General features: G+C 47.8%; 1 protein-coding gene across 19 annotated transcripts in view; it reads left to right on the plus strand.

The window, feature by feature from the left end:
• Window positions 1-23,830, plus strand: part of EVA1C (eva-1 homolog C) — a 124,340-nt gene that overhangs the window by 59,716 nt on the left and 40,794 nt on the right. For 15 of the 19 annotated variants that reach the window (XM_086413523.1, XM_086413469.1, XM_086413482.1 and 12 more), the window contains 2 exons: window positions 5,417-5,569; window positions 18,331-18,474. In XM_086413523.1, coding sequence (XP_086269649.1) covers window positions 5,417-5,569; window positions 18,331-18,474 — 297 coding nt within the window. The remainder of the gene's footprint in view (window positions 1-5,416; window positions 5,570-18,330; window positions 18,475-23,830) is intronic. The other 4 variants (XM_086413490.1, XM_086413473.1, XM_086413511.1 and 1 more) reach the window with 1 other exon arrangement.

Genomic DNA, 23,830 nt, shown 5'->3' on the forward strand with positions numbered 1-23,830 from the left:
ACCAGTCAATCCTAAAGGACATCAACCCTGAATATTCATTGGAAGGACTGATGTTGAAGCTGAAACTCCAATCCTTTGGCCACTGGATGCGAATGTTAGGTAGGTAGAATAGGGAAAAGGAATCCAAAATGGCGGTGGCTACAAGACAAGGAAGGTCCGAGGACCACAGTGAAGACTTCAGGCAGAACAAACAGAACAAACAGCACTCCTGGCTAAGCCCAATTTGCATAGGGCAGGCCCAGGTGGAGGAAAAAACATATAAAAGGAGGAGCCAAAGCGCTTTCTCTGGGACTCTCTCTCCCGCGTGCGCGCACTCTCTCTCTCTCTCTCTCTCTTTCCCCCTCATCCCTCCCCATGCACTCCTCCACTCTCTTCTCTTTGAGTCTTGGATTCTCCTGCTATCTTCTAAATAAAATGGAGCTGTAACACTGATTTGCCTAAGAGCTGTAGCATGGTTAGTCCAAGACCTGAGAGCTGTGACGCGCCGAGGGCTTTAATGTCCGTTGCTCCAAATCTTTGTTGCGTCAAGACAAAGAACCGAGGAACATACACTCGCGTGACACGAAGAACTGACTTATTGGAAAAGACCCTGATGCTGGGAAAGATTGAAGGCTGGAAGAGAAGGGGACGACAGAGGATGAGAGGGTTGGATGGCATCAGCAACTCCACGGACAGGAGTTTGAGTAAACTATGGGAGTTGGTGATGAACAGGAAGGCCTGGTGTGCTGCAGTCCATGGGGTCACAAAGAGTCGGACACGACTGAGCAACTGAACTGAGCTGAACACCTTCCATTCATTGGGCGTTTTAGTTCTGTAAAGAGCTCGAAGACATTGCTCTGTGTATCCCCTGAGAAGGAACCAGGACCCTCCCCCAAGGCTGCACTACTGTTTCTTGGCTGCTCTTCTCTAGTTTCCGCATTTCCTCTCTTCTCTGATGAGCAGCTGTTCTAATCTGCCCTTTGCAGTTCAGGGAATATCATGGAGCCTGGAGTCTATTCCCTGCAAACAGGGGCCAGAAAGCCTTCCATGCCCAGGAGTCCCACAGGGCCCTGCTCGATTTTGTCGCTCCCTGTGCCCATCTCTGAAAGGCCGCTGCTGATGGGCATATGTGTCTGTGTATCGTTAAAGAGGAATGAATCGCACACATCGACCTCTAATTAGGAGGGAGAATTTGCCGCCTTTAAGCTTGGGTGGTTGTACCTCCACCCAGGCTCCTGGGTAAAGCATCCAAACCCACATGGATGTTGGCAACACATTTCTGCAAAGGCTGCCCACACCTTTTCTCTTCTGATACCATCGAGCACTCTGACTCAGCTCTGACACAAGTTCTAGCTCTCCAAGAAAAGCAGCAATTATGTTACTAGTATCATTGTTTTTAGAACCCAGAAATGTCACTCTTCAGTGACAGTGAGTTACTGTCGACTCACTGTCAGTGAGTTAAAATCGACTCCAGCCTGCATGACATTCCCAAGGAACCGAGAGACGCAGCAGCATACAGTGGCAACCCCAAGCATGCAACGTGACACTCACAGGTCCCTCCATTCCAGGAGTCGATTTGCCGGTAATCTGGGGACAGAAACCACTGGAGGCTTACATGGGGGTGTTGTGTTTCTCTGGGTGAGTTTTTGGCTTATACCGAGGCTGGTACCTTTAATCAATGGATCTTAAAAACCAGACAAATGGGGACTACTAAATACTACACTCCATGGGATCGCAGGAGCCAGACATGACTTAGCAACTAAACCACCACCACCACCAAATGCATTTCATGACATGCCTTAAAAAAGCTCTTCTAATTTTAAAAAGTTCTGATAAAAAAGAAAGAAACCATTCCTGCTCAAAAGTTTCCGGAATACTGAGATAAGGCTTGGTTTTCGTCCGGCCTTCTCCCTCCTCCTTTTCTGGCGAGCTCTGCCAAGGCAGGGCATTCCTAGCATTTTTGCTATTCTTCTAGTTAGAAGGGTGCTTGGGCTCATTTGGTGTGTCTACCCGGGCCCTCTGTTCTGCATCAAAGGCTGTCTCTCACACTGGACCTTTGAAGTCAGGCAATATTTCGGTGTTGGTGGGATTTAGCGTTTGCTCATCAAAACTCTGAAGAACTCATAGCAGTGCGGATACGACTCACCGAAATCAGACCTTCCAATGTCAAGGTCAGACTCCATGTTCCTTTTATTAAGAAAAAGAAAACAAAACTTTTCTCGGCTCTAAGTTTAAACTGCTTTATTAAGGTTTCAGTGTTGGGTAAAGGACTTCTGAAACATTTGCTTAGTCATCACTTGACTTTTTCCTCCTCCGATGGGTCCTCACAGGTATGTGCAGATCCTAGACAGGATGGGGATTCTGGGAACATCTGTAACTTGCTTTCCGCTCTACATCTCTCACTCATGAATCTTCCCATCAACGTGTTCTAAGGAACCATTGCCCAAGTTTTCCAGCACTGGAGCTGATGGTAATCTTTAGATACTAAAATTTTTCCTTCAAGCACTTCAAAAGCTTTGCCTCACTGCTCCTTCTGTGTTTTTAGGCATGGGGATTTACAAGTTACCGAAAGGTGGAATTTCTACTAGGAAATTATTTTCTTTCATGTTTTAAGATTGGGACTTAAGCATCGGTAATTCCAGGATATGAAGGTCCCACTGGCCACCTTTGCCCTGATGTTTACTGCTCTCGCCTTCTCCTTCAGGGAATTTCAGAATGGTTTGATCGCAACCCAGAGTAAGAAAAACATTTTGCCTTTTGGCCCAACATAACCACACACAACTAAAAGGAATCCGTTATTAAACAGTGTTTATCTTTACTTTGTATGATGTGCTTTGATGTTTTCTGAACTATTCTTTTTTTTTTTTTTAATTTCTAATCGTGACTCACTAAACTGATTTCATGATGGGCCTCAGATGACAACTGGAAAACTTTGATTTGAGGGATCAGCCTGCACTTCCAATCCAGGAGAGAAAAGTGGAATAAAAACATGAGTGGGAGAGAGAAATAAAAGGGTGGGCGTGGGGGCGATGGGAGGTGTGGACTAGCTTTCCTTGTTCTTCCTCCCCATCCTGGAATTTAGCTCCTGTTTGCTAGGGACACCAGTGCTTGTCTGGCTGAAAGGTGTGCCCCTGGTTGCCATTTCAAAATAGAAAAAAACTAGGATTGAGGTGATAGAGTGGGGCTAACATTTTTTCATGATTTTTTTTAATAAAAATATTTAGATGGGGGCGGGAGAGAACCACACATGCAAAGAAATAACCATGGTCCCCCTCAGGTTTTCCTCTGCTTTTATTTTGCAAAGTCCAAAATAAGTGGGAGGCTAAGAAAAGATATTTATCACATGTAAGAGAGGAAAGTTCAAAAGTTAGCATCCAGCATCTATGAATCCTTCCTACAAACGATTTTCTAAAAATCCAAAGCATAACATGCAAAGGATAAGAAGAGGTGGTTCACAGAAGGGCTGTTTTGATTATTAAATTCACTGAGACATACCAAGATCCTAGAACAAGGCCCAAGTTCAGAGAAAGGGCTCAGTAAATATTAGCTGTTGTTATTTTAAAAATATCTTTGTTGGGGCTTCCCTAGTGGTCCAGTGGCTAAGACTCCACCCTCCCAATGCAGGCGGCCTGGGGTTCGATTCCTGGTCAGGGAACTAGATCCCACGTGTCACAGCTGAGAGTTTGCATGTTGCAACTAAAGATCCCACAGGCCAACGAAGACAGAAGATCCTGCAACTAAGACCCAGCACAGCCACATAAATAAAAATAAGACAGAAATGTCTTTGCTGAGGTATAATTTACATAGCATAGCGTTCACTTAAGTGTCCAGCTCAACTATTTTTAGTAGCTGTACTGAGTTGTGCAACTAGCCCATCAGTCCAGCTACAGAACCTTTCCATCCTCTCCAAACGCTTCCCGGTGTCCGTTTGTCATGGTCACTTCATGTCCCCAACCCTCAGCCTCAGAAAACCGCAAACCTTTGCTCTGTCTCTACAGGTTTGCCTTTTCTGGATATCTCACAGAAATGGAACCACATATTAGGTAGTCTTTTGCATCTGTGGTGTTATGATTTTTAGTACTAGTATTATAATGTATTATTATTTAATATTAAGTACTATTATTACTTAAAAAATACTGCTGCTGCTGCTAAGTCGCTTCAGTCGTGTCCAACTCTGTGTGACCCCATAGACGGCAGCCGACCAGGCTCCCCCATCCCTGAGATTCTCCAGGCAAGAACACTACTACTTAAAAAAATCCATTCATTAGTAAACATTTAAATTAATTGAATTTTTTTTGGGTATACTCCATAAAAAAAACCCAGTGAAGTCTATTTTCTCCAGGATGCAGTTATAATGTCACCTCTGTATAATGTTGCAAAGAGAATTTCACTATGGTACTCAGATTAAACAAACTTTTATTAAATTCTTTGGGGACTAACCAACCATGAGCTGGAATCTTCCTCTCCTGGGACCCCCGCCAGCAAGAGGGCCCGTTGTTCCCGAATTGCCGAACTTGGAACCAGCTCTTCACACCTCCGAAGACGGGTTCTTTTTTTTTTTTTTCATATTCTTTTCCATTAGGGTCTATCACATGCTGCTGGCTGTAGTTCCCCATGCTGTGAGATAGGACCTTGTGTTTCAAGGAGGGATCGTTCACAGACATGGTGCCTTGTTTTTTGCTCCTAGAAAAGGAAGTAATTTGCTTGTCCATATTTTCTCTGTCTCTTGGTAGATACACAAATGGGATGTGAGAATGCTGTGAAGTTGGGTGGTGAGGTTTAGCTGGACTCCCTCTGAGATTATTCTTGGTCTTTACCTGTGTGGGGGCTTCCCAGGTGACACTAATGATAAAGAACCCTCTGGCCAATACAGGAGACTCAAGAGACGCGGGTTCAATTCCTGGGCCAGGAAGATCCCTGGAGGAGGAAACGGCAACCCCTCCAGGATTCTTGCCTGGGAAATTCCATGGACAGAGGAGCCTGGCAGTCTACAGTCCATGGGGTCGAGAAGAGATGGACACGACTGAGGGACTGAGCACGCAGCTGTGTGGGTCCCTAGATGACATTTGAGAAAAGGCTCCCTTGAACCAAGAAATCTGTGTCTTCAGGTGGGGAGGGAGAGGAACTCCCTTTATGGCCAGGCTTGTCCTAGGACTGGCCCAGCACGCCCTGGCCTCTTCACCCTGACGTCTCTCCTCCTCCTCAGTTTGGTCCTTGGCGTAATCCCTGGGGCTCTACCCTGGTCCACTCATTGCCCCTCCCGCCCCCTGCAGAAGGCTCACAGGGTCAGAGAGCCCCTGGCAGGCAGGGCCACACCGTCTGTCCCCTTCCGGGGGTGCAGCCCCACAGAGGATGGGAGCCTTCTGGGATGCGGGCAATGCTCACGGAGTCCTTCTGGGGAAGCTGATGGTGCCGCTGATTTTGGTTTCTGCTTCAGATGAGTTAAAAAACAAAACTGTGTGTGAAGACCACGAGCTGAAACTGCACTGCCACGAGTCCAAGTTTCTCAACATCTACTCTGCGACCTACGGCAGGAGGACCCAGGAGAGGCATGTCTGCTCCTCGGAAGCCGAGCGGCTCCCCCCCTTTGGTAAGTGTCTTATGTGGGTGCTATCAGGGTGCTGTTGGGGAGACTGGGGCTCTGGTCCCCACTGGCTGGTACCCTGGCTAGAGAGAAAGTCAAGGGCAAGGGGAACCACTCACCAGGGTCTGCCTCCTTCTGCCCCGCCCCCCACCGCTCCTTGCGTAATCAGTCTGTCTTTGAGTTAGTCTGCACCTCATCATTATTGAGTGCCTACTGTATGCAAGGCCCATTCCAGGCTTGGGAGATCATTAGTGACCGACAGTCTATCTGGAGCTGACCTTCCCGCAGTGGACAAGGATGCGACACGAAAGCAGATAATGCACGAGTGAATACATCACATTTCAGGTGCTGATAAGCATTAGGGGTACAAGCACGTGAGGAAAGGAGAGAGGGCAGGCCGGCAGGTGGGGGGTACTGCAGGGAGGCACAGGGTAAAGGGGTGATGGGCATGCTGAGCAGAGATGCGAGGAGGAGAGCTTGCAGACCCTGGGGAAGGTGTCCAGGTGGAGAGAAGAGCCTGTGCAAGGCTCTGAGCCTGTAGGCTGAAGAAGAGCTCACGAGTCATTCTGAGAAATCTGCAGTGTGGAGCCAAGACGACGTCTGAAAGGCCATCATTCAAGTGAAAGTGAGGGGGTTAGTCGCTCAACTGTGTCTGACTCTTTGCAATCCCATGGACTGTAGCCCACCAGGCTCCTCTGTCCATGGGATTCTCCAGGCAAGAATACTGGAGTGGGTTGCCATGCCTTCCCCCAGGGGATCGCCCCTCCAGGGATCGAACCCAGGTCTCCTGCATTGCAGGCAGATTCTTTACCATCTGAGCCACCAGGGAAACATTCCACCCTTCAAAGTCACCTTCTATTATCATTAGGGTTCTCCAGAGAAACAGAACCAGTAGGTGGTAGATAGATAGACTGCTTTTAAAAAATTGACTCATGCAGTTGTGGGGCCTGGCAAGTTTGAATCTGCAGGGCAGGTTGGCAGTCTGGAAAAGCAGGTAAGAGTTGATGTTCAGTCTTGAGTCTGAATTCCACAGGACAGCAGACTGGAAATATGGGTAGAGTTTTGTATTTCAGCCTGGAGAAAAGCTTTTTCAGATGACCTGTCTTTGCTCTTAAAGCCTTCCATGGGTCGGTTGAGGTCCACTCAGGTTATGGAGGGTGACCTGCTTTGCTCAAAGTCTGCTGATTTAATGTTAGTCATATCTTTTTAAAATTTAAATGCGGTGTTTCAGGTGTACAGCAAAGTGATTCAGTTTTATATACATGTGTGCTCAGTCACTCAGTTGTGTCTGACTCTTTGGGATCCCATAGGCTGTAGCCCACCAGGCTCCTCCATCCATGGGATTCTCCAGGCAAGAATACTGGAGTGGGTTGCCATTTCCCCCTCCAGGGGATCTCCCCACCTGAGGATCAAATCTGCGTCTCTTGCGTCTCCTGCACTGGCAGGTGGATTCTTTACCTTTTGCCACCTTTTACAGATTCTTTTCCATTGTAGGTTATTACAAGATACTGAGTATAATTCCCTGTGCTATACAGCAGGTCCTTGTGGTTTATCTATTTTAGATGTAATGCGTCTGTTAACTCCAGATCCCTAATCTATCCCATCTCTTTACTCCTGTGATAATCATAAGTTTCTTCTCTATGTCTAATGTCAGTCGTATCTTAAAAATGCCTTCGAAACAACATCTAGACTGGTGTCTGACCAAACCCCTGGGCACCGTAGTCTGGCTGAAATGACACACGAAGTGAACGATCCCAGTCCCCAGTCTGCAGTGGTGAAGCAGCCTCGCCTAGACCCTCCGTGTTACCAGGGAGAACAGACTCGATTGGGAAACAGCAAAAAAGGTGCACTTCACTCATCAAATCTGAAACGAGCTCCTTGATGTGTTAAATTGCTAGAGTGGATCCCTGGATCACATGTGAAATGAAACATTAATTTTAAAAAGAAATTCATGTGTAAGTGATATCTTGGATCTGGGGGGGAGGTGGGGGAAGGAAAGAAAGTGACCTAGTCACACAGGCAGACTCTCTAGAGGGAGAAGCAAAAACCAGTTCACAAGGAACACGTGTCCCATGTCTCCGAGGCCCCTCGCCCAGCATTCAGGGAAGGAAGGCCCTTGGTCGGGAGGGTGGAGGGTGTCTGAAGGGCAGCCCAGCAGACAGCAGAAGCAGCCTGAAGTGGGCATCTGGCCTCTCTTAATTAGCCCCCATTTTAACAGGCTTGGCTGCCATGTGGGTAGAGAGACACTCACGAGGGTGGCTCCCCCTGTCTGTCCATGCCTGGGGCCCCAGCAAGTGACCTGTGAGTTTGGAAACTCCAATTTCCCTCTCGTATAACATCTGCAAGCGTTCATGTCTCTACCCCGTCCTCCCTTGTTCCTGCTGCTGCGTTAGATCAAGGGACCATTGCCTGGTCATCTCAGGAGGCCCCCTGCCCCTAGACATGGCTTTCCCCCCAGGGTGGCCGGAGGCAGCCTTCTAAAGGGCCAGTCTGATCACTGACCCCTTGCACGTCCTTCAGGGGCTCCCTGTGTCCTCTAGTTTGCTTAGCTGAACAAGGCACCCCGGATAACTCGACCTCTATCTACAGAAAGGAATTACACTTCTTAACCTTGGTGTGGGGTCACTTAATATTAATCAGGGGTTCTTCTGAGCAGAAGTTGGTAGATCCACATGCTGGCTGAATGACATGTTCTGGAAGTCGCTGCCTTACATTCCTGGGAAGTTGCATTCAGGAGTTAGGTTAAAAGTGAAAAGTCATCAGCCAAAGAAAACATTAACAGACACTGTGGCTAAAAGACAGGTTCCCATGGAGAGTTCAAGGAATCCTCGGGTCAGTCGTGAATAAGCCTGTTGACTCGGGGAAAAGTCTGTGAATGGGACACTGAGCCCTTGGCTTGGCTGGTCAGTTTTAAAAGCTTGAAGCCCTGCCCGAGTCACATCGTAAAACCCCTGCCCTCTCCCCTCACCACCCCCACAACTGCATTCATGAGCCGACACCCAGTTTCAGAGACCCACAGGCGCTGAGCTCTGCCGTGTGAACGGGTCCAGGGGAACATGAAAGGGTCCTTGAAAGTGCCCATCCATCTCACCATCTTGGGTCCCTGTCCACTCACCATCTCAAATGCCCATTGATTTTTTTTTTTAGCAGCAAAAGCATTTTGTATCAGAATATAGCCAATCAACAGTGTTGTGGTAGTTTCAGGGGAACAGCAGAGGGGCTCAGCCATACATGTACATGGATCCATTCTCCCCCAAACCTTCTCCCACTCAGGCTGGAAGTGCCCGTTCATCTTGTCTCCCAGCTCCCTGTGGAGGCCTCGACTCGGTGCTCGCCTTTCGGGTTAGCACCGAAGGGTGGGACTGTGCATGTATGCGGAGCCAGGAAACCTTGGCTTCCTGGGCCAATGAACTTTCTTAATCTTACTGAATGCTAAGAAATTCTCTACTCCTCGGCACAGGTAAACTGTCCATGAAGGCTTTAAACCGCACTTGGCGTGTTTGTCCCACAGAATCGTCAGTTTCCCATCTGGTGTAAGCACACTTTAATATCCCCCACTTTAGAAAGCTGGACTCCCTCTTTTGACCCCATGCCCCTTCCGCTGCATCTGCAAGTCTTGTGGGCACTCCCTGCTCTCAGGATCCCAAATCCAGCCCGTTTGCTCCCAGCCCACTCTGGACTTCTCTCATCTAGACCATCTGGGCCTCCTCCCTTCTCCTTGATTCTGTTCCCTCCCTTAGCCACTTCTTTGTTAGCAGTTGGAAGGAGCTTTTCTAAGGCAACTCAGATCACAGCCCCCCACTCTGTCTTCTGTAATCAGAATAAATCCAGTCCCCAGTTGTGGTCCCGCCTCTGGAGCCCTCCACACTCATTCACACCACAGTGCCTTTGCACAAGCTCTGCCTTTGGGCTGGGATGTTCTCACCCCACATCTTTGTATGGTCAGCTTCGTTTCATCATTCGGGAGTCTGCTCGGACATCATCTCAGAGATCTTCCGAGGCACCCTGCCACCATGGCACCTCGCCCTGGTCTCCGCCTCGAGCTGTCCTTGTCTGACTGTCTTCACAGTCTGGAGTCACTTAGGTGCTTGTGGTCTCTCTGCCCAGGAGCAGGCCAGCACTGCAGAGGTGCTGTGTGTCTCTGCCATGAGGATTCCCAGCCAGCAGAGCAGGGCCTGGCCCAGAGTAGGTGCCCGAGTGAATCTTAAGCCCCATGAATGAATTAGAACCACCCCTACCCTGTTCCTAAGTGAGGCGCCTACGCTGGGCTCAGCAAGTGGATGGTTGCCGGCTTGGTATGTGGGCCTGGTGTTGTCATAGCTTCCAACCTCTTGGGAGATACTGAAAATCTGATTTTTTTTTTAAATGTAAAGTTTCCCAACTTTTAAAATACTGTGAGAGCCAAATAAAACATGCCTACAGGCCCCATCCGGTCCAAGGGCCGCCGGCGTGAGAGCTGTGCTCTCGGTTCCCAGTTATTACTGCGGCTCAGCCTTAGCGCTTTGAAGAAGGAGAAAGGGCTGTTTATTTTTGGCCCTGGAACCTGGCATGAACTTGGAATGATAGCTGCCTGAACGCCAAGTGGTCAGGGCTCGCCGTGGGCCTCTGCAAGGGGACGTGTGTGCTTTTCCTCTTGTGATATAAGCTAAAGTCTGGGGCAGTCCCGCAGGCTCGGAGTCTGGGTACCCAGTGCAGATTGGCACACGCAGTCAGGAAGCAGAGCGGAGCAAGGCTTCAGCTCTCAGTTACTCGGCAAGAGGATGAGGCGGTTACATAGCATCACCGACTCAGTGGACGTGAACTTGAGCAAACTCTGGGAGACAGTGAAGGACAGGGAGGCCTGGCGTGCTGCAGCGTTACTAGCCACTGTGCTCCAGAGGCTATTGCAATGTAATGAAATACTCCCAAGTTTAATGGCTCAAAACAAAAACGAACAGTTAGCGCCTCACAGTTTCTGGGGGGCAGGGGTTCCAGGGTAGCCTGGTTGGGAAGTTCTTACTTAGGGTCTCGTGAGGCCTCGCGGAGTTGCAGCCAGGCTATCGGCTTGGGGTGCGGTCATCTGAGGGCTGAGCATCCAAGGAGGCTCCCTTATGTAATGCACAGGTTGGTGCTGATTGTTCATGGGTGGCCTTGGTTCTCTCAACTTGGGTCTCTTGAGCGTCCTTGCAACATGGCAGCCGGCTTCTTCCAGAGCCCGAGAGGCAGAGGAGCAAATGGAAGCCACACCCTGTCACCTCTCCAGAGTCTGCCGTCACAGAGACCAGCTGATTCCTCGAGGGAGGAGGCTACATGTGGATGTGAGTTCCGTGGAGGGCCATCCGGAAGGCTGTTGTGGGCTGAACTGTGTCCCCCTAAAATCCCCTTGTCGATGTCCTAACCCCCAGTACCTCAGAATGTGACTGTTTGAGGAGATGCGCCTTTAAAGCAGTGACTAATTTGAGGTAATATAAGGAGGGCCCTCATCCAGTGTGACCGCTGTCCTCACAGGAAGGGGAGCTCAGGACACGGGCGCACACAGGGAAGACACCGTGAGGGCGCAAGGAGAGGTCGGCCACTTGCAAGAAAGGGATCCTCAGAAGGGGCCAACCCGCAGGATAGCTCCAGCTTCCCGCCTCAGAACTGAGAGGACACAGAAGTCTATTGTTTAAGGCACCCAGTGTGTGTTCTCTGTTACTGCAGCCCCAGGAACTAACACAAAGGCTGATCATCACAGCTTTCAAGCAAAAAAATTAGGAAGAGCAGCAAGGCTGATGACCACGCCAGCTGTCAAAAAAGTGATGCTTTTGAACCATGGTGTTGGAGAAGACTCCTGAGAGTCCCTTGGACTGCAGGGAGATCCAACCAGTCCATTCTAAAGGAGCTGAGTTCTGGGTGTTCATTGGAAGGACTGATGCGGAAGCTGAAACTCCAGTACTTTGGCCACCTGATGCGAAGAGCTGACTCATTTGAAAAGACCCTGATGCTGGGAAAGATTGAGGGCAGGACAAGAAGGGGACTTCAGGGGATAAGATGGTTGGATGTCATCACTGACACGATGGACATGAGTTTGAGTAAGCTCCAGGAGTTGGTGATGGACAGGGAAGCCTGGTGCACTGCAGTACATGGGGTCTCAGAGAGTCAGACACGACTGAGCGACTGAACTGAACTGAACTGAACTGTCATACAAGTTTAAACACAGATCTGGTGTCTCTATTGAAGGCGATGATGCAAAGACATTTCTGAAAGATCTTCAGGCAAGTCAGATCCTTCAGAACTTACAGCTCCTTTTGGGATTCCCCTGGAGGTTCAGTGGTTAAGACTCTGAGCTTCCAATGCAGGGGGCACGAGTTTGATTCCTCGTCAGGGAACTAAGATCCCACGTGTCACGTGGTGCAGCCAAATTTTTTTTAAAAAAGAAAGAAGTTATGGCTCCTGTATTGGAAAAGAAACTGAAAGAAAATTAAAAAGTGGCTGATCAGCGCTGGTCTCAGAGAAACCCCAGTGGAGCAGCATCTGACACAAGAAAGGATACGCCTTCCCACAGACCTGGGCATGGACTCTGGAAGGCAGGCTTCCAGAAAGCTCCCTGGGTGTCCACCATGGCACGTCATTTCCTGCAGCAGTTATACTTTCTGGGTGGGCTCCAGGGGTGCTATTTCCTTAATAAGAGAGTGAGAAAAACCACACAGTGGGTCTCAAAGGCTGGACTAAGGCCACCCCACGGCCAAGTGTGGGCAGGCCTGGACTTTTCAGCCAAAGATCAAGGTGCCAGGGGCTCCCACTGCCAAGACAGTCTAGTAAGAGCAACCCGCCTAATTATCTAAATAAACACAGGTTGTAAAGAGCGATTAAATGCAGTTTCAGTGTGAAACGGTAGCCAAAAATATAAAAATTAAATAGTTGAGTATCTTGTTATCACATGTATTGGGGCGGAGGGTAGTTTGCCAGGTAGAGAGGTGCAAACAAAATCAGGCTGGGAGGGAAATAACCACTTAAAAAAAAAAAAAAAAAGAATCCTGCCAATGGTTCAGCGCTCAGTGTCAACAAGGAAATGGTCAGAGCTACATAGGACCTGAATTACCTTGGGCCTCTTCCTAAAAATACACCGTGGGTTCTTTCACTCTCACCAAGATAAATTCTTTTGCTCCCAGGGTAACTATGAGTGCAGAAGCCTGTCTCTGCAAATCACACTGGTCACAGGACCTGCTGGGTCCAAGAGGATTGTGGTCTTGCAAATAGAGTCTTCCCCACGCTCTTCCTCTGTTAGCCTTAAGAAATATGGTCAGGCACACATCCTAAGAAAATATAAAGTTTCTGGGGCTCTCACATATTTCTGGCAAGAGTGTGAATTGATACAACCCTCCTGAACGGCTTGGCAGCATGTATCAAAAGCTTTAATATTTTGAATACCCTTTGACAAAGCAATCTACTTCCAAGAGTTAGAAACCGTCATGCTCGTGTGCAAGTATTTGGCTCTAAGGATGTTTCACGCACAATTCTTTATGGCATTAAACAATGGAAACCATCGGAACATCTACCAATAGGGTATTGTAAATAGAGCTGGCACATTTATAAAGTGAGAAACTATACAACTCTTTAAAATGATGCTTCTGTTAAAAAATTTTCATAAATATGCTAATAAATGAGGAAAAGCAGCATACAGAGTCATATGTATATGATCCATTGAGGGGGAAGGATATTTAAATATAGAAGTGACTAGAAGGATGCTCTTTAAAGGTTAGCCATTGTTTTTCTTGATTATGGAATTTACTGAGGATTTTTATTTTCCTGGTTTAGCAGTACTTGTGGTTTTCAAGTTTTCGGCTATAAACATGTATTTGAAACAGAAAAAAATAGTAGCTTACAGAAAAAACAATAATAGTTGTTGGACTTCCAAGAATAACTTCATAATTCTTTTGTTACTTCTTTTCAATATAGGTGGCTTATACGGAAGTCATACAGCTCATTCTCAATCTTGAGATGTAGGGTTTTTTCCAATTGATAAATGTGCTAATAATAGATAAATTTCCAATTGATAAATGTCCAAATAATAATAAGGCTCCTAAAGACAGCAAAAATATTCATAATCAACCCTGTGCACCCACAAAGCAATGAAAAATAGTAAAAAAAAAAATGAACTACAGGGGACTGCTGCTGCTGCTGCTGCTGCTGCTAAGTCACTTCAGTCGTGTCCGACTCTGTGCAACCCCATAGACAGCAGCCCACCAGGCTCCTCCGTCCATGGGATTCTCCAGGCAAGAACACTGGAGCGGGTTGCCATTTCCTTCTCCAATGCAGGACAGTGAAAAGTGAGAGTGAAGTCGCTCAGTCGTGTCTGAATCTTAGCGACCCCATGGACTGCAGCCCACCAGGCTCCTCCGTCCATGGGACTTTCCAGGCAAGAGTACTAGGGAGATAAATTAGGAGTTTGGGATTAACAGATACACACTACTATACATAAAGCAGGTAAGCAACAAGGACCTACTGTGTAGCACAGAAAACTACATTCAGTGTCTTGTAATAACCTGTAATGGCAAAGGATCTGAAAAAGAACATATATGTATAACTGAATCACTTTGCTATACGCTTGAAACTAACGCAACATTGTAAATTAATCCTACTTCAATAAAAAATTTTAAGTAAACGGGAAGAAAATTCAAAGGATATATCTTTACTCCTAGATAAACTTCCCATAGCTCCTGGGGCAAATTGAGGTATACAAAAGGATCATTTATCATTACATTTGCAGAAAAATTTACATTTCTGAAAAAAATTACCCCAGAGACACTCATATTTAAAATCTGTCTTCTATCCAGATATGAATTTTGTTTTTCTTTTTAAGAAAGTTCATTTTGTACGCTTTCATTTCAAACCAATGTAAACTCACAAAAACTTGGAAAGTATCTTAAAATCAATAGGGGGGAAAAATTCTTTCTCATCAGCCAAAAATAGCCCCCTGAGAATCTTAGTGATTCTCCTTCCAGTATTTGTGTGTGTAGTATATAGTATATCTCATCATTCCATATGCCTGTTTTCACTTGAAAGAACCAAAGAAGGCATTTAGTTCAGACTATAAATTATCTAAGTCCCAAAGGCCTTTTGTAGAAGTACCGCTTTCCCATCTGAGGTAGTGGCCCGATGTCAGTCACGGTAACTGACGAACACCGGATGCTGCCACTGGGCCCTCTAAATGTAACCTTCGTGCAGTACTCATGCCAGCCAGTAAATCAGCACTGCTCTCCATATGGTCACTATTCCGCTGAGGAAACAGGCTCAGCGAGGGAGCTCATTCAACCTCAGCGACAGCTGGTGAGAGCAGTTCACATTTATGTGCGCTTTGACTCCTGCAGTTGCTTTGCACAAGTCTCACAGAAAGACGGTAAAAATGATGTTCCTGTAGCTCTGGGGGAGGAACACAGAGTCTCAGGGAGTTGAACAGATAGTAGGTTCTGGGCAAACAGCAGAGAAACCCCAGAGCCCTCCAGGAGCTCCCCATCCAATGACAGATCCAGGCACAAAAGCGGCTAAGGGAACACAACGCGACTCACAGGGAGCGCCCACTGCAGACCCAGCTCCATGCAGCAGCCCGCTCGGTGGGGCAGCCCGTGTCCTGGAAACCCCTACCCTCGCCCCTCAGGCTCGGGGCTGGTAGCCTCTCTCTGCTGTTCCTCCTCAGGGCCCTGCACCATCCTTTGAGGGGTTCATATCCCATTCACGCCTTTGTAAAGTCTCTTTATCAAGCCCACTTTACGTGGTCTGATTTGAGCCCTGGGTGGGCTGCCAGAACACTGTTCAGGCTGTTAGTCTTTACTCTTCACAGAGACATGCTTGATGCTCTGGCACTTCAAAACCTCTCCTTCCATCCTCAATGGCTGCCTGACTTGCTCAGTTTACTTTTCTGTCATTTATGAGAACCCCACCAAATTTAGCCCAGCAAGATGCGTCCTTTAGACTGAAGTATTCAGATGCAGTCAGAAAACAGATGCAAGTTGCCAAGTAGAACTGACCCAGGGGCCAACAAGAGGATGACAGCTTCCGACGGCCCCTCCAGGCAGCTTTTCTCAGCGTAGATTCGAACTCATGGGTCACCCTCCCAGAACACATTCCAAAGCCAGGTGTATGGGATGTTTGCATTTCCTGGTGTCCAGGCCAGTCCACCGGTCCATTCATTGAATTCATCATTGTTGGCTGCCTACCGTGTGCCATGCACTCCAGTGATCAGGCATTGTGGGATTGGACTTGGCAAATAAACCAGAACCTTCATGAAGATATTCAGATCAAGTTCCTTCATAATAATGTTCCTCATCATTTGTTGAGATATACATATTACATACTTTTAGGTATATAACATGGAGAAGGAAATGGCAACCCACTCCAGTGTTCTTGCCTGGAAAATCCAACGGACAGAGGAGCCTGGTGGGCTACAGTCCATGGGGTAACAAAAGAGTTGGACATGACTTAGCAACTAAACCAAACAAGCTATGTTGCAAAAATATGTACATATATATTCATATATATGCCCATATATATACACACACACATTTATACATATATGTTTATATGGTCCATATAAGCATGCTCCATATATTATTATATGTGAGAATATAAAATAAACACATATAAATAAATATATCTAATTTATATGTTTCATATATGTGTGTATGTATTTATTTAATCATTTCCTTAAGATCATTGTCTTCCCACCTCTCTGGTGTTTACCACAGATTCCTGCTTTCAACTGGACTCTTACGGATCTCTAAAATATTAATATAAGAGGGAGAGATGGAACTTCTCTGAGATGTGAGCTTCCCCACCTTTATCTAGCTGCATATTGTTATATAAACAACTTATGATACTAATAATATATCATATTCTCTGTATATTTTCTATGAAATATAAGATGTATAATCAACAACCTATCTCATGAGACACACGAGTGAAACACAGCCTCAGCAGAATGCTTGCTGTTACCGTAACTGAGCTGAACTTTGCAGGGTCTCTAGAATTCTCTCCCTCTCTGTTCCCTGCTGTTCAAGCCCTTAATTCCTCCCAACAGGTATGATTAAAATTGCTTCCAAACCAGTCTCCCTCCCTTTGGTTCCTTGTCTCTCCCAGGGCACCCAATAGCGATGTCCCCAAAGGACGCAAGCATCAGGGTGTTTCTTGGGGCCCCTGGTACTTGCAGAATAGAGCTCAAAGTCTCTAGCTCAGCTTTCAGAAGAAGTTGGACCTTGCTCTCTTTTACTTTTCCTCATCGAGTATTGCAACTTACCTGCCCGCACCTGCTATTCCAGCTCAGGCTCAGCCCTTAGACGCCCGATAAGTGCTTCCGGCTCACTGACTTTGGTGTTTATGCCTTTCTCTCTTGGCCTGCTGGTACCCTGGTCATGCTCCTTCTCCAAGGACCAAGCCCCCTCCTCCGTAAGGCCTGTCTTGGCCACTCTGGTCCCCAGCAATCTCTGCCTCCTCCGACCCCGTCACGTCCTGTCTAAACCATCACTGCTGGTACTCACCCTGTTTCACGTTGCTAGACGGCAGGTCACCTGAATGGGCTCTGTCTTCCAGCCCCATCGCACATCCTGTGGACTCATGGCGGGCTTCTCTCGGTTGTTTTCTTTGGACTGCACATGACACAATGCCTCATTCTCCATACGTGTTCAGTTAATATTTAGTAACGGTGAAGATCTTGTGCCAGAGTGCCGAAAAAGCTGGCCAAATGTTTCTTCATCCATCTGCCCGTTCATTCATTCATCAGCTATTGGATTTCCACAGCTGGTCAGGCCGGAAAAATTAGATGATGAACAAAATAGAAATAGCCCCTGTCCTCACAGTGCTTATGTTCACATAGGAGAGAAGGATTCTCAAAATCAACCAATAACTAAACTGTTTCAAAGAGCAGTAACCAATAACTAAACTAAAGGAGTAAAAGAAAGAGTCTTTATTCAGTGTTTTACACGTTTTGCCTGCTGTGTATGCAAGACCGGTTACATGACTGGGCAGAGGCAGTGTAAAATGCAGATGTAGGCCCCCTTGTTCAAAAATGTATAAGGATTTCTGATGGGCTCATTTGTAGAGACGTGGGTGCACGTAGAGTCTGTCATACAGAGTGAAGTCAAAAAGAGAAAAACAGATATCGCATATTAATGCATATATACAGAATCAAGAAAAATGGTACAGATGAACTTATTTGCAGGGCAGAAATAGAGACATGGATGCAGAGAACTGAAGTGTGGACACAGCTGGGGGAAACGAGAGGGGCAGTGAACTGGAAGAGGAGCATTGACAGATGCACGCTGCTGTGTGTACAACAGTTGATGGGAAGCTGCCACAGCACGGGAACTCAATCATGTGCTCGGTGGTGGCCTAGAAGGCTGGGATGGGGGTGTGGCTGAGTGGAGCGCTCAAGAGGGAGGGGGTGGGTGTATACCTGTAGCTGATTCACGGTGTTGTACGGCAGAAACTAACACAGCATTATGTAAAGCAATTATATTCCAATAAAAACTAAAAAGAAAACAAAATTTTAGTAAATCGCTAATATTATAATATATAACACAATATGATATATAGATAGGTTTTCAGACCATGACAGCAGAGTATTAGAGTAAGCTGATTAAGCCCTTCCAGCACTGCCTGTATAGTATTCAGCCTTCTGTGGGGTGCTTTAATGAGACGGAAAATAATCGAATAATCACAGCTAATCTCCATGAACTGTGAAGTCCGGCTCAGAAAATAACCGAAGCCATACATGGATTCTAACCTAGAAGTTTTTGATGTCTCCTGCCTCTCAGATTGTCTGTCTTACTCGGCTCTGCACGTGTTATCCAGGAGATGTTACGGGAAGCAGAGGTGCAAAGTCCTCGTCAACAACCACCATTTCGGAAGCCCCTGTCTGCCAGGAGTGAAAAAATATCTCTCGGTCTTCTACGCGTGTGGTAAGGATACACCCTCCGCCAGCCGTTTGGAGATTTTGCCTCCTGGGGAGGCGGTGGTCGTGTGAACAGAAGGAGGTTTGGAGCAACAAGTCATGGCATCTGCCCAACACACCCTGACACTGTGTTGTCTTCTCTCACACTCATGAGGCTTCCTCCTGTCCTTTATCCTCGTTTATAATGTCCATGTCATAAGCGATAGAATTTTCTTGGGTCAAAGGTGCTTTTAGCTGGACTTCCCTGTGGTTCAGTGGTTAGGACTCTGCCCTTCCACTGCAGGGGACATGGGTTCGATCCCTAGTAGGGAAACTAAGATCCTGCATGCCACATGGCCAAAAAAAAAAGAAAAGTGATTTTAGTAATCAGATTGGCAGCAAGAGGGGAGGGAAGGAGAAGAATAAGGAAACGGGATAAAGCGGATGTCACCGAGAAGAACGATTTTAATCTGAGTTCTCAGGAGGCTCTAGAATTTATAGATACGTCATGTAAGTTCACGGAGTATTGCTTGACTCCTAGTTAATCTTCCAGTCTTGCGTTTGGGCCCTAAAATGACTAATTCTCAGGACTGCCAATAGCCATTTTATCGATGTATCCCTGGGGTTAAGCCAACAGATCAAATGCTTACCTATAGCCTTTAAATATGTTACATGACAGCCTTACTTTTTTTTCCTAGTGTCTTCCAATCATAAAATGAAATTCTTGGTTCAATTGATTCCAATTTTATAAAGCGACATTTATAAATCAAGTGTTAATTACCCCCTGAGGGCACCTTGGATTTCTAGTTTGTAATCCTGACACGTGGACTGCTGAGGGGTTTTTGTTTCTGTTTTCAAATAAGTATAGAAGCAAAGGAAAAGCAAAGAACGTCGTAACTGAAGAACCCAATACTTGTGCTCATGGAAACCTCTTTCTCCCTGCCAGGTACCCCTAGCCTTTTCTTCTTCTTCTTTTTTTAAACAGCTTTATTGAGCTATAAATCACAAACTATACAGTTGACCCCTTAATCATACAAATCAGTGGTCTCAATAGAGTCACAGCATTGTGCAACTCCCATTGCAATTAACTTAAGAACATTCTTGGGAATTCCCCAGCAGTCCAGTGGTTAAGATTCCAAGCTTCTACTGAAGGGGTAGAAGTTCGATCCCTGGTCAGGGAACTAAGATCACATATGCACAGTCAGTAAAATAAATGAAAATTTTTAAAAATTTAAGAACAGTCTCATCACATCCCAAAGAAACCCTGGACCCTTTAGCAGTCCTCCCCCAATCCACCCCTCGCCCCCTAGTCCCACCTCAAGCAACCACCACTTCCGATCTTATGGATTTACCTCTTCTGGACATTTCGTATGGATGGAGTTGGACAATGTGTGATTCTCTGTGACTGGCTTCTTTGCCTAGTATGTCCTCAGGGTGCATCTATGGTGGAGTACATGCCAGTACATCATTCCTTTTTACAGCTCAATAATATTTTGTTGCAACCACAGCATTTTATATCCTGAGCTAAATATGTCCTCTGCAATATCAGAGCTGGAATAGGTACAGTGAAGTAACTACAGAAATACAGTCCCAAAATAATAGCGCCCACATTCACGTTCCAGGAGGCACAGTTTGATTTGCCTTCCAGTCTTTACTGGTTCCCGTGTGAAGCAGCTCTGGGTAGCCTGGAACCTATTCTGGTTGAGTTTCCTCAAGAAACTCAAGAAGTCACATGTGTGTTCTAAATCGCTTCAGTTGTGTCCGACTCTGTGTGACCCCGTGGACTGCAGCCTTGCCAGGCTCCTCTGTCCATGGGATTCTCCAAGGCAAGAATGCTGGAGTGGGTTGCCGTGCCCTCCTCCAGGGGATCTTCCGCACTCAGGGATGGAGCCTGCGTCTCTATGTCTCCTGCATTAGCAGGCAGGTTCTTTACCACTAGCGCCACCTGGGAAACCCCAAAAAGCTGCATAGATCAGTCTGAAGTTCCAGTAACTGCAGGTCTCTCTAGCTGAGCATGGAAGGAAGGGCAGGACGGTAACCTGCAAGTAAGGTGGGTTTCCTGATGTGCCTTCATGGGCGAGGCGAGGGCCGTGCCCAGGCTGAGGCTCCTTTTAGCTAAGACAGGGTGGGCTTTCAGGACCTGAGGAGTCACACGTCCCAGCCCAAGCTTCCTCTCCTTCATTCACTCGTTCAGCACGTTGTTGGTATGTTTTAGTTAAAAAAGAAAAGACGCCGTTATGAATTATCAGTGGAGGAAGAGAGATGCGCTTAATGGCTCAGTTGTGTCGGGCTCTTTGTGACCCCATGGACTGTAGCGTGCCAGGCTCCTCTGTCCATGGATTCTCCAGGCAAGAAGTGGGTTCCCGTGCCTTCCTCCAGGGGAAAGGATTGAACCCAGGTCTCCCACATAGCAGGCAGATTCTTTACCATCTGAGCCATGAGGGAAGCCCTGGGGGAAGAGAGATGAGCATTAAACAAATCACCAGAGAAATCTGTCTTTACCCGCTGTGATGAATGATGATGCTTCAGCAAAGGGCAGGATGGGACTTCCCTGGTGGCCCAGTGGCTAGGACTCAGCTCCCAGTGCGGGGGCCCCGAGGTTAGACCCCTGGTCAGGGAGAATCCACATGCCGCAAGTAAGACCCAGTGCAGCCAAATAAGTTTTATTTGTTTGTTTTAAGGAAAGGCCAGGATGCTGTGCAGAAGGATAATGGTAGAGGGGCCTTTTAGTTTGTGGGGAAGGTGGAGAAATCTTCCACAGAGAACCTTCCTTGGGGGTGAATTTGCCCCTGTGCTCTGAGGGGTGGGGAGGCGTGAGCTGGCAGATGCTGAGTGGGAGAGGAGGGGTGAGTGGGTGAGGACGGAGGTGGGTAAGATGGTACAGGAGGGGGCCAGAATCAGGTCCTGTGAGGCCTGGGAGGAGGTGCCAGTGGGAGACTTGTTCGATGATGATGTTTAGAGTCTTAAAGGACCGCTCCAGCTGAAAGAGGGTGGGCTGGATGGGATGGACGCAGAGACCAGTTCGACTGGAAGCGGGCTAGAAGACATGGTAAACATTGGGCGGATTGGAGAGGTTTGGGAAAGTAGGAAGATAATTTGAGACCCTGGAGGCACCTGGCCTATTTGGAAAGATTGGGGTCCAGAGAAGGTGGCGAGGGCCAGAGGACATGTCCTTTCTCACCATGGGGGTGGGAGCAGACACTCTGGAAATGGATGGAGGGACGGCTTGGAGCTCCAACTGCGTGGCTCCCGTCTTCTCAAAAGAAGTGTGAGCCGGGGTGGTCGGCTGTGAGGATGGGGCAGCGGGGAGGGGAGAGGGGATAGAGGAGGTCAAAGTCTGAAGTGAGGGCTGTGGGGGCCGGAGGACAGGCTGACTTCAGGAAGGATGGTGGTGATGTGAGCTGGGTGTGCCGAGGGCCTGCGGGGTTAGTGGTCCAAGTTCTCGGGGACGCTGGTTGGTGGGTACATCCAGCCGGATGCATGAGGGCTGGCGGGGAAACAAGGGCTCCTCGGATGAGGTCAGAGGATGGCAGGGGAGGCATCTGAGTGAGTTCATTGGAGGATAGGAGGCCGAGGTCAGAGAGGGGGCTTTGCTTTTTGGTTTCAGATGTGGGACCATGGACAGTTCCCCCCTTGTCTTCCCTGTGGTTCTCCAGGAGTTATTCTAAAGGGGAGGGGGTGACTCTCACTCTCTGAGCAACTCAGGGTCCCCAACCTCTCCTCCCTGCTCCCCCATCCAAACAGATGCCTTCTCAGGCAACTTCTCATCACTTCTAATCACCTTCTAAGTGGTTGACATTTTAAAATCATTTCTCCCCTTGACGGATGGGTTGTCACTGTGAAACTCGAATCATTAGAAAGTGATTTGCAATGTCTGTGTATTTTTTTTAGATCACCGAATGGGGCGTGGAATGGGGGCATTTTATGTTTAAAAAAAAAAAAAACATATTCCCACTAATGTGGAAGTTCATACAGAAAAGAAGGAAGTCAGGAATTAATTTCTAAGCGGATCTGTCTTACTCCTTTGGATATGAGCGAAGAAACCGATTTGAGCTGGTTTAAGCCCGAAGTGAGTTGGTTGGGGAGGTAGCCTACGGGTAGAAAGCCATCTTCAGAAGCCAGACCAGGAAAGAAAGCCTCAGGGCGGGACTAAACTGGAACTTCGCGAGCATGGAGTCTCTCTGTCTGTGTGTCTCTCTGCTTCTCTCTCTCCCCTCTACGGCTTTTCTCTGAGCCTGGGCTAGATGGCATACAGTCATCCCCACAACCCAGGCGATTCTTACGTTACACTTTTCTGTCCTAACAATTTATAAAGACTACCAATCTGGCAACTTCCTTCCAAATTCCTACCAGAGAGCTGTTTCTTTGGCTGGACTGGGGTCAGGTAGCCCCCTCCTGTGATCTGCCTTGGCCAGAGACCATGTGACATGATATGATTATAAACTTGGCTGCCAGAGAGCGGCCCAGCCAACTTCCCACCCTAAACAAGATGCTCTTACATAAGAGCCTCAGGGAAGTGAAGGAAAGTCGCTCAGTCACGTCTGACTCTTTGTGACCCCAGGGACTATACAGTCCATGGAATTCTCCAGGCCAGAATCCTGGAGTGGGTAGTCTTTCCCTTCTGCAGGGGATCTTCCCAACCCAGGGATGTAACCCAGGTCTCCCACATGGCAGGCGGATCCTTTACCAGCAGAGCCACCAAGGAAGCCCAAGAATACTGGAGTGGGTAGCTATCCCTTCTCCAGAGGATCTTCCTGACCCAGGAATCGAACCAGGGGTCTCCTGCATTGCAGGCGGATTCTTTACCCACTGAGCTATCAGGGCCAGGAAGGTCCACCCCACTGATGTCTGTTCCAATACCCGGCTTCTAACTGTGGTCTCCACTGCCCAGCAATCTTGAGGTGCCCACCCAGTACCCCACTCCTTGGGTTGGGGTGTGGGTGAGCACTGTGTTCCTTGCCCTCATGGGATGGAATGTGGTGATTCCAGACCCCGGTGATGTAGCAGACCAGGAGGGCTTCCCAGGGGAGTGGGTCAAGTGAGACCAGGTGAGTAAGAGTCAGCAAGGTGAAGGGCAGGCAAATACTGGGAGGTGAGCACAGGGCTGAGGGCCCTCGGAGATGGGAGACTGAGGATTGGCTTGTAGCTGAGGGCACCTGGTGGCTGAGACGGTAAAAGAATCCGCCTGCAGTGCAGGAGACCTGAGTTCAATCCCTGGGTTGGGAAGATCCCCTGGAGAAGGCAGTGATAACCCTCTCCAGCATTCTTGCTTGGGAAAATCCCACGGACAGAGGAGCCTGGTAGGCTACAGTCCAGGGGTCACAGAGAGCTGGACATGACTTAGCAACTTAACACTAAGGGCAGAGGGGAGCCTTTGGAGGGTT

The sequence above is a fragment of the Bos grunniens genome, chromosome 1 (genome assembly GCF_055505025.1).
Source record: "Bos grunniens cultivar Pamir isolate PY7600 chromosome 1, Bosgru_T2T1.0, whole genome shotgun sequence".
Taxonomy (NCBI): Eukaryota; Metazoa; Chordata; class Mammalia; order Artiodactyla; family Bovidae; genus Bos; species Bos grunniens.